We start from the raw sequence: 11,017 nt of genomic DNA on the forward strand, positions 1-11,017 counted from the left end.
TCCATCAAAGTCATATTCCATGAAGACTGAATTTCAGTTGCAAACACCTAACTCTTCCTAATGTGGATTTTAGGAGACACACTTCCTTCTTCAGCAATTCAATATAAAAAAAAAAAAGTCTTAACCTAGTTAAAAGACTGCTACTTTTTTCTTTTCTTAATGCAGACTGAAAACTTCCATATACCCACTGCAAGCTGTTGAACTCATTCTGCTGAGAACAATGAATTAATTTTTGATTATGGCCACATGCAGGGTGGCTTTAGGTATATATACTTCACTGACTGACCACAGACCCAGAACAGAAAGTACAGGTGACAGAAATATCCTTCCACCTTTCCTCTCTTCCTCCCTCCTTCCTCCCCTCCTCCTCCTCCTCCTATTCTTCCTCCTCCTTCCTTCCTTTCTGCCTCCCTTCTCTTAGTAGCTTATCAAGTACAGAGGTATCTGGTATTGAAAATTTGCATTCTTAACCGAATGAAAGGAGTGAAAGAGCACTCAGGAAGAAATAAGAGCTCACATATAAGCTTGAATTATGCTATAGGGATATAAAGGCCTTAAAAAGATAGTACAGTAGAACTGAAATAAGGTGACTTTAATCAGGGGTTTCTGGAATAAAAGCAATATATGAGGAGGATAATATTTGTCACTGTGATTTGGCAGGACAGAAGAAGAGTAATAAGAAATTAACAAAGAACAGGAAAGAGGATACTTACCAGTAAACTGAAAAATTCACAAGGTACAGACAAATGGTTTACTTAAAAAATACATTTAAAATGTTTAAGATTTAACAGCACATTGGAAATTAGTTGTACCTGTGAAGAGGAATCATGTAGTATTTTCCTGCACCACAATGTTGCCCCAGGTAAGTAAGGATATAAATATTTAATGTAATAATTAAACCTATCCCAAATATCTGTCTTTAAAATACGAATTTGATTCCTGTCAGTTGTGTATTAATCTGGGCTGCTAAACTGAGTTTAGAAAGGAACTCAGACAGGGGGTAAAAAGACCTTTCTTCTCAGAGGACTTTTCTAAAAATCAAGAATTTTGGTTATCATCAGCAGAATTGTGCCATTTAATCATAAAAATACTCACGTGTATGGGTTAGCTGAAGTTACTTAAATTATACAATGCAAAGCCTCTTTAGGGATAAAAGGCATTTTTTTTTTTCTCAAATCTCTGTGACTCTTGGCCTGTCCTAGAATTTAAAATCACAACCACTATAATAATGTTTCTAATTTTGAAAACATTTTTACCCTGGGAAGGAAACTGAACCCACTGCTCATTAAGGCTATATTTATGAAGGTGACCAGAAAGTGAAAAGCCTTTGATGTCAATACCAATAAGGTGAATGACATGTCCCCTTCCTTTCTAACTTTTCAGAGCCTCAGGCCTAACAGGTGAAGTTCATCATGCAGTAATGAAATTTATAACTTGGTCCATATATAGATTAAAGTTCAGTCCCTGCCTGACAGCCATATCTGCTATCACTCTTGTGGCTTCATACATTTTGTTATCAGTTCTGGTAATGTCGTGCAAAAAGTACTGACTCATTGTTTTTTTCTTCCTTGTATAGGATCAGCACCTTAGTAAAATGAAAAAGAAAAAATCTTTCTCCTCGTCAGATGAGACATTGGGTAAACCTAACTACTTCCTTAACTATCAGGTGCAAGCTTAGTCCACAGAGCCTTCCTTGTGGCCTTCAAGCATCTAGTATGTCACAGGGAGCATCTTCTGCAGTATTAATTAACATTAGGAGAAAGCTAGTAGTGAGAGCTTCTTGTGTACTGTAAGGCAAGGTAATCCATTTGTGATTCTATTCCCTGTTGCTAATATGAAGACAGAATTTTTTTCCCTCATGAAAAGGCTCAGGAATGATCTAGTAAAATTCCATGTAATCTTGTGTAGAAATTTGTGTTGCACAATACCAATCAGTTAAAACTATCAAACTGATGGATCAGCTCAGACACTGGGTGAAGGCAACCTGTCAGACTCTGGGCTTTAAGTGATTATTGAACAGCTCTCAAAAGCAGAAAGAAAAATGAGCTGCTCAGAGTGGTGGAAAAATGAGCTCCCAAAACAACTGGAAAAGATTTAAACATTACTTCTCAGTGTTTTTGTGAGCAGCAAAAAGAAAAGCATCAGGGCGGTAGTTCTATAAATGATAATCCTTACATTCAAAGCTTCCGTTTTATTGCAGTGCAGAATGCTAAGTATTTAACTGTAATGTACCTATTTGAGAAACATGGTACTGTGTAGCAAAATTAACATGTGACAGATAAATATTTGAAAAGAAAGAATAAAAAAAAGGAAAGAAACTGTTTCTATGTTGCTGAACTCAACTTGTAAGTCTGGAAAACAAATTGAGTCTCTGAGAAGTGGCCAGATGCAGAGATGAGGAAAAACATCATAGAAAGCACAGTGGTGGTGTGAACTAATTTTGGGAAAGCGGTTGAAATTTTGCAGGCAGGGATGGCATCCTGTGTACATGAAAGCCTGTGGAGACAGCATGAGCTCTGACAGTGTGAAGATGATGGAGGGTTTAAACCATGGGAGACATGAAGCAAAAAGGTGCACAGATTTTTAAGTTGGAGTTATCAAAAACTATGGTTCACTGAACCACTTGTGTCATGACACTCCACTGGAATATGACATTTTGGCAGGACTGGCAATATTGGAACACTACAACCTGGACAAAAAGGATGAAAAAAATGCCACTGTTTCAATGGAGGTTGCTAGAACAGCAGCATGTAATTTTTCTACAGGAAATCCCTGGATTGTCATTGTGAAAGTAAATAGGTAATTTCTTAGTCTTACCTTTTTCACAGGTGCTCTGAACATCTGTACCAGAAACAGTATTATTAGTACTAAAAGAGACAGTAGAAGACCAGTCTTCGAGTGGTGAGCTTATAAGGGAGCATTTGAATGGAAAATATGGATAAATAAGAAATTGGAAGAAAAACAAAAAACATGGAAAAAATGCTGGTTTAGAAATACATTGAGCAGTTCACTATGTCACCTTGTTAGTGAGAGGGAGAATAAAGTAGAGGTTTGCAAAACTTTGTAGGAATCTCTTAGCAGAATTCAAAACTGAATTTAGAGATCCCAACCTACCACAGTTCAAAAGTACATTTCTTTGCCCTGGGACAAAACAAAATGGAGGAACTGGGGAATTTTAATATTTTGTAAGAGTATGAATAAAAGGTTCAACAAAGATTCAGTACATCTTCTCATTAGTGCAAAAAGAAGACGGACTCTTTGCCCAGGAATATACTCAAAAGAACTAAATAAATATGTAAAAAGGAAACATTTTCCACTACCTACAAGGAGAGAAATTCTGGAGGAGATGGCTTATGCCAAATATTTTTCTACTCTTGATGCCTCAGCAGGCTTCTGGCAGCAGTTCTTAGACAAACAGAGTGTATGTTTATGCACCTCCAACACCTCCTTTGGGAGACACGGTTTCCTCCAATTGCCATTGGGTTATAGTCAGCACCGTAGGTGTTTCGCCAGAAAATACAGCCATTTTTCCCTGGTGAGGGACATGCTAAGACCTAAACAGATGACAGTGTGATCTGGGAAACACAGTAGAAGACTAAGACCAATGTTTCCAAGGAGCTCCCAAAAAACGAAAAGTGCTGGGCCTTGAACTGAATAAATAATAACAAAAAAAATGTGAACACCTTGTAGAGAGTATATTTCTTAGAAAAGAAAAGAAGAAAGAAGGAAGAAAAATGGGAGAAAGGAAGGTGAAAAGAAGGAAGGGGAGAAAGGAAAGTGGAAAGAAGGAAGAAAAGAAGAAAGAAAAAGAGAAGGGAGAGAGGGATGGAACGGAAGGTACATAAGGAATCTGGACTATAAGCAACTTAGTACCAAGCATAATTGCTTCCATAAACTGTCTGTATTGTTGTCTTGCAAAAGTCATTGAGTGAAAATGAGATGTAAAACTTAATAAGGAACCTATATGAGTTAATTGAAGAGGGCCTTATCCTAAGGCAATACAAGAACAGGCACAAGATAAAATTTCTTCATGTATGTGTGAGGCAGCAGTAGCCTGTTAATACTGAAGCTAGATTGAAGTCTATGAAGGGCAGAGCATCAGATGACCATGCCTTCATCATTTGATTGAACTCCACTGTACAAGGCCCAGAGCATCCTGATCTAGTAAGATCTGTTTTGAGCGTGGGGTTTGAGTAGAGGTCCCTTCCAAACCAAGTTTATTCTGTGATTCTACAATTGCTAAGGCTTCCACATCATGTCAGAGATTTTCTGTATCTGTAATACCCATGCACAAATTATCACTCTGCACAAAATTAATTCAGCATATCGGCAGTACTGTCATACTTCCTACATTTCATAAGACCATTGATTCAGTCCGTACACAGTATGGCTGATTAGTGCATGAAGTAGTGCACTGTGTGAACACCTAGTCCATGCATGTAGATGTGACACCTTCAGTTTATCAGTCATTCTTTGCATATATGAACTGCACTTTGTGTTCTACAAAGAATCTGTGTGTGTTCTGTTTTTCGGTTTTAGGTAGTATCAATGTATGAACGTGCAGAACATCCTAAACCAATGGCAAGATTTTTAGGAAAGAAGACATAATTGGCAAAATTCATTAAATGTATGACAGCTCCAGCTAGCCTATTTCCTCAACATTAATAAATGCCCTGCATTTTCCTCAATAAGCCATGAAACTTCATTTCAGTAATGGTTAGTTACCAGATGCTGATGACATTTTTATCTCCTTTATGGAATTTTCCCCTTACTCCTCCTTCTCGTAAGAAAAACCATGAAATGTCCAGAAATAGTTCCTTTCTAAATATAATTTAATCATGTATTTTGAATAATTTTTAATATTGGTATTTAAGTTTTTTGAAGGGAACGGTGACCAAACTTAATGGTCTCTGGCAGTATGTAGTGCTTCAACAATGCTATCTTACCATGGTGAGCACTTAAGGCCCAAACTGTCCCTATTTCCAATTAATGTGTATTGAAGAAAAAAAAAATCTTAAGGCAAAAGAAACATGGAACACAGCAGTCACCTCAGTTGGCTTGATCCAAAGACAGCTGGAGAACTTCCATTTATGTGTTTGATTTTTAGATCAGGACCAAATCTCTGCAGATTAGAGGTATACAGCATATATCAAAGATTGGAGATATTTCCAGTGTAGAACATCAGGAAGTGAAGTGTGATGTTTCTGTCTGCCTTTCTCTTTTCAAATCTGCATCAATACCCTCTGCCTGTCTGTTGAAAGATGCAAAGTTGTAAGATTTGTGATACAGTCACTGGGTTTCAGAATAGTTCCATCTCCAGAGTCTTCATTTCACTTCCAAGAGATATGCTCAGAGGAGAGTGGGACTTAGCCAGAAGTAGAGATGAGATAATACACTTTAAAACAGATTGGTTTGGAAGATAAACTGTGTTGTGAGGTCAAACCCCACAATTTCACAGAAATAGCTGAAAGAAGAAGTTTATGTTGTCTAATTCCATGTGAATATTGACTTCCTCCAATGATCTGAAAGCATGGGGATTCCTTGATGACTGAATAGATAAAAGTAGTGTGTGACATTTCGTGCCACCTGTTGTGAAAAAAAATGCTGTCCCTTGACTAGGTAATACAGCAATATAAACCTGCCGCAATAGAGTGGTGCACCCATGTTACCTACATGCTTATGGGCTGAGTCATGACTTCTGTAATCTGTTGATGTCCGTGCAACGTCATATTAATATAATCAGTCAACCTCAGCTGGAGCCCAAATAACCACATGACGGCAGCGGAGAGGCACAGGCAAAACAGGGAAATAGCTAAGAAATCTCGGAATGCTGGGCACTCCAGAGCTCTCTTTATCTGCACTGCTGAAGTGAACAAATAAATAGATTTTAAATAATAGTCAAAACCTCTTGATGTTTGAATGCAGAAAGGGATCAAATACTATGGGCAATGATATTTTTGTACAGTCTCTTTGGTAGAATCATACTGCAAAGTAAAATCATTGCTACGTATCACAACACATATTGAGGCAGCTGTAGACGCAAAAGTAAGCAAAAACCTATGTTGCTTTTTAGAAGCAAAACCTAATGATCTCCTATTGGTTATTTTATTTTATCTGTGATTGGTATAAGTCAAGGACAGGGACCAAAATGGAAAATTCTAAGAAATGCTTTCTTCATGATGCCTCCAATACTGATGAATCAATGAAAGAAATTTCTGCCAGAAATCCCTCTGAAATGGCATGGTTAAGGACATCAGACAAAATCCTAATTACAAGGAAGATGTGCCCCTTTTTGGAAAGTACGCTCCATTGTACATCAGTGCTTAGGGGTTACATGGTCATAGTGCATCCTGGGAAATGTAACCAAACTATGAAGTCCAAGAGAGAAAGGGAAGGAAGAAATAAGAGACTTAAAGATAACTACCATGATGCATGGTAACATGGTAACATTTCAAGGGAAAAGAAATTACCGCTTAGCTAAGCCAAAATTTGATTTTTGATTCAACAAGCTAAGAGGAAATATTTTGATTTCAGAATGTCAAAACATTTCCATTTGATCAGATATATGAAAATTAAATTTACTGAACAAAATGTTCTTAACTATTTCCATAGTCAATTTTTTTTTACTGCAGTTAGCTTTGATAGATATGAGCAGAGAATGTATTCAACGTACTCAAATTTCTGAAGACATAAACCCAGTCTTTTTTACCAATATACATATTCATAAAAAGGTTTTTGTTTGTATGTATTTTAATGTGGTTTATCTTCTTCATAGGTTTATCTTCTTCACTGAGATAAATTTTATCATCTTATTTTCATATTTTTTGCTATTATTAGCAAATAAAAGAAATTTAATCTAAAACTAAGGGAACAAAAGAATTATACAGAGCTTACTTTCAACATGAACATGACCTGATTTACCAGAATATTGCAAGTAAATGTAAAATTATTTCTAAAAGGTTTATGTCAAATTTTGGTACATCAAAGAAAGAAAATCTTAAATTTTCATTCTTCTGCCCACAAAGGGAAGAAGTCTAAAATGCACAATACTCTCATTTTTTCAAGTACTCATACACCTCAGCCTCTCATCATCTATACTGAAAACATGCTGCAGTGATCATTTCTTCCAGCTATAATTTATGCATTGTAATCGTTCCTATGTAGAGGTGGGAAATTTTTTTTAATACATTGCTAGAGCCTGTAGCTGAGGGATTTTGCTTTTAAAACTGTTGAAGAAAAAAACCAATGAACTGGAAGAATCACTTATCTCCAGTATATGCTTCTGCCTTCAGGGACTCCCAGCAACTAAAGCAGAGCATTGTCTGGAGCACAGTGAGGATCTGAGACTCTCACCTTTGGACCTTTGGCAATTTGCTCTGAGCTATCTAAACCATTTGCCTCAGCTGCTTGCTACAGACTATATAAATGGAGGTCCAAGTCAGAAGGCTCATTCTCCCTCTGAGGCGGTAGGAAAGAGGTGAAGAGGGGAGGGAAGGAAAAACAGAGGAAAAGAAAGAGCAGCAAGAGGGTTCGGGGCTCACCATGGGCCCTGTGCAGCTCTTGCTGCTCTTGCTGCTGCTCAGCAGTGGTGTTCTCACACGTGAGTACTGCCTTTTGTGTTAGTGCTTTTTGCTGCTTTATTTATGAACCCGTTAAAACAACAATAATGAAAAAATCAGCAGGACAATGGCTTATAGAATTAGAGAGGGCAAGTGTGGCAAAGATATCATCTCTTCCCTCTGTAGGACTGGTCAATCATAGGAGGGTCCCAGCATAGAAAAAGCCACAGTTGTCACCTGGTGTCTTTTGATTAGATTTTATGTGTTTTGCACCTTGCAGGGAATTCACATAATTTATTTTGGCCTAATTGTTTTTCTGTAATGCTGTCCTTTTCAACCCCCATGGAGATACTGTAGCTTGGAGATACCATACAGACTTATCCCAGCTGTTGCTAACCTATTTTGTGGCAAATGTGAAGATGGAGAGCAATAAAGTAAAATGTATTTGGCAGGCAATACTGGCATTTGAAATAAATACAGTTTTGTCCAAAGGGACATAGTCATTAGTAGTAGTAGTAGTATTAAAGAAGTAGGCCAGTAGCGTTTTTTTTTTCTAAGATCAGAAAAGACAGCCTAGATCAATATGGTGCTGTGGATTGTGAGCTATCCTTGCCCAAGAAGTGGCTTTTTAAAGTACAACACTGTAGTGTTACTTAAGACTTCAGGAACCTTAAGGAAGAAAGTGAGTCTGGGGCCAATTATGCACATTTGGTTTTATATGCAGATTGAAATCATCGTAAATACACCTTTGATGAACTCATATTTTGTTGCTGTCTAATGTTATACAATTTTGAAGGATGCAGTTGTTTCTAATGGTTGTTAATAATGTTATTACTATTACTATTGTAACCTTAGAATTCCCAGAATGAAAACTTGGAAAGCCTGCAGAGAATATTGTGAAAAGTGCTGGCATTCATGTGTGATATCCCAAAGAATGACAGAGCATCAAATGAATGCAGCGAATTTACTAGATTTTTATTTTATTTATTTTTTTTTTATTTTTATTTTAAATAGAATTGTATGGGACATACCTAAGACAGATTGGAGCAAATGATTCTTCTTAATTTGAATAGGCTTCCAATCAGTGTTCTTTTCCTCCAAAGAATGAACTTTCAATATTCAGAAAAGATTTAATATCGGAGAATTGTAGAATTAATTGTCAAAGTTGTCCTTTTTTAAATGTACAAAAAGCAAAATATAGCCATTCATCCATTATGCAGTATTTTCGTGCACGCAAATAGACTAAAATTTTAAAGTAAACTGTGTCATATGGTACATTTCATCTGTCCACCTCTATATTTTGTGCCCATCAATTATAAACTCTATTTCACTAACACAGCGCTTTTAGAAATACTTGTTAACCTAGAAGCTGATCCTTCTCAGTTTAGATCAAAAACATTTAATTCAGTGACTTAAAGATCCTATTCTGGGGTCTTAGTTCACAATATCAAGGCAACTTCATAACTCTCGTTAGATTTGACTCTGTACTGTCAATGTTAATAGTAGCTTTGTTATTTACATCAGTGTGCCAAACTACATCAAAAGTTGGTATGAATTAAAAAGGACTTACAATGAAAATGTAGTATTTCCATTTATATTTCCATAGGCCTTGTTTTATAGCTATAAAATGCTTTTCCAGTTTTTAATTCTTGTTTTCATTCTTTACAGAAGAAGAAGCACCTGACGGTGGAAATCCAGGATGTTCAAGTAAGTGATTTCTTGCATCTGCTTTTGTTATCTTGTGTCACTATATTAACTGAATACATCTCTCAAAGCTTGAGTTTTCCTATTCCATAAATCTTTTTCTCTGAAATAACAGAAAGAAAGTGATGGCAATATTCTGAAGTCTTTATTGCTATTTAATTTAAGTATTTAATTATCTGTAAGTCTTGGCTCAAAGAATTTCAAAAGTTTCCTAAAATCAGAGAAGCTGAGATTAAGTTTCTAAACTTTTAAAAAGCTCCCATTAAGAAACTACTTTCCATTGTTTTGTTGATTTCTTAATTTTCAGCTGCAAATTCCTTAATCTAGAAATCCCTGTTTATCAGATGCGAAGCTTTAGCAGTGAGGTTACTTACATTACGCTTTACTGTGGGCTGAATCTCACTTCTCGTTTACCCTTCACAGGGGCTGCTAAACCCACAGAATTGCACTTGGATATCTAAGTAAATAACCTGTAGAATAAATCATCAACTCTGTCAGCAAAGAGCAATTTCTTTAAACAAGTCAAGAGTCAGGAAATGCTGACTTCATTCCCTGTCTTTGTAATCAACTCTGACTGGCCCTGCCTGCTTGGTTAGATACATAATGTTCCACCATAGGGTCAAAGTACTGAATGAGTTGTCTTGTTCTTTGTCCCTTTGGATCTTCAGTCTTTTTTTTCCCTTGTTGGATGGTTTAGCACCATCTCCAGGCATTTAGGTTTATTTCAGCTGCTTGAACCAATATAAAGACTTCTGGGCTTCATTGCCAATTTCTTGTGTATTTTTGATACAATAAATTATTTGGTATTTGCATTTCTAATCTTATCATTTCCCTAATCCTTTTCCATTTAGTTCTATTTAAAAGCAGGAAATGAAGCAATAATTAGCCTTTTGGCTTTAGCGTAGTAGATACTGGTGTTGCGAAAATTTCTGAGAATGTGCAGTTAAGCAGTGTTGTGGTCCAGGACAGCCATAAGTGACAGGGATAGTGTTGAATTTTTTTATAGTAATTAATTTTTAAGGTTAATTAGATAATTTAATTAAGTTTTCATATGTTTGGAAGATGCTGATTACTGTATTATAGCTAGTATTAATTATATTAATTCTGTTTAGCAATTCTGTGAAAGTAGCCTAGTTAAAACACTATTGAAGTACGTGAAGTTTACAGAAGTGATAGTCCAAGGAGGAAATATGAGATTTATAGTACTGTTCTGTTCTCCTTTCTAAGTATGCAATTCTGTGACATAAAGGGCAAGACAACATTGCCATTGGCCTCTGACATGACAAATATTTTATAAAAGAGAAAGAGTAAACTACATTCATGGCAGGTGTAAACACGCAAAATCATACAGATTTGATGGTGGGCGTGTGGGTTAAGACTGAGATGGCTTTACCTCTTTTTTTTTCTATAAAAGTAGATCAGGATTCTAATATGTTCAGACAGTGACAAATAACCACAGAGGAGCAATTTAGGAAATTGCTTTTCACTCAGCATCACAACAACAGCACAGTCCCAGTGAGTTGCTCAGTCTAAACAGAGGGAACAGTAACTTCTGGTTCAGATAGACCTAAACTGCTCCAACATGGTCACATAAAATGCCTGATCATCATATGTTTAGTTTAAAATGATGCCTGCAGTTATAATGGGAGTGAATTCTAATTGAGGACCTTGTTTGGCTTACTTATGCATTCCAGACACCAAAAGATCTTATATCCCTGCATCTGACATTGAGACAAAATGCCTTCTTTATGCCT

General features: G+C 36.4%; 1 protein-coding gene across 1 annotated transcript in view; it reads left to right on the forward strand.

The window, feature by feature from the left end:
• The first annotated feature begins 7,542 nt into the window (after nucleotides 1-7,542).
• APOB (apolipoprotein B) overlaps nucleotides 7,543-11,017 on the forward strand; it is a 36,438-nt gene continuing 32,963 nt past the window's right edge. The window contains 2 exon segments of the mRNA XM_009642526.2: nucleotides 7,543-7,600; nucleotides 9,228-9,266. Coding sequence (XP_009640821.1) covers nucleotides 7,543-7,600; nucleotides 9,228-9,266 — 97 coding nt within the window.

The sequence above is a fragment of the Egretta garzetta genome, unplaced genomic scaffold, assembly GCF_000687185.1.
Source record: "Egretta garzetta isolate BGI_Z169 unplaced genomic scaffold, ASM68718v1 scaffold87, whole genome shotgun sequence".
Taxonomy (NCBI): Eukaryota; Metazoa; Chordata; class Aves; order Pelecaniformes; family Ardeidae; genus Egretta; species Egretta garzetta.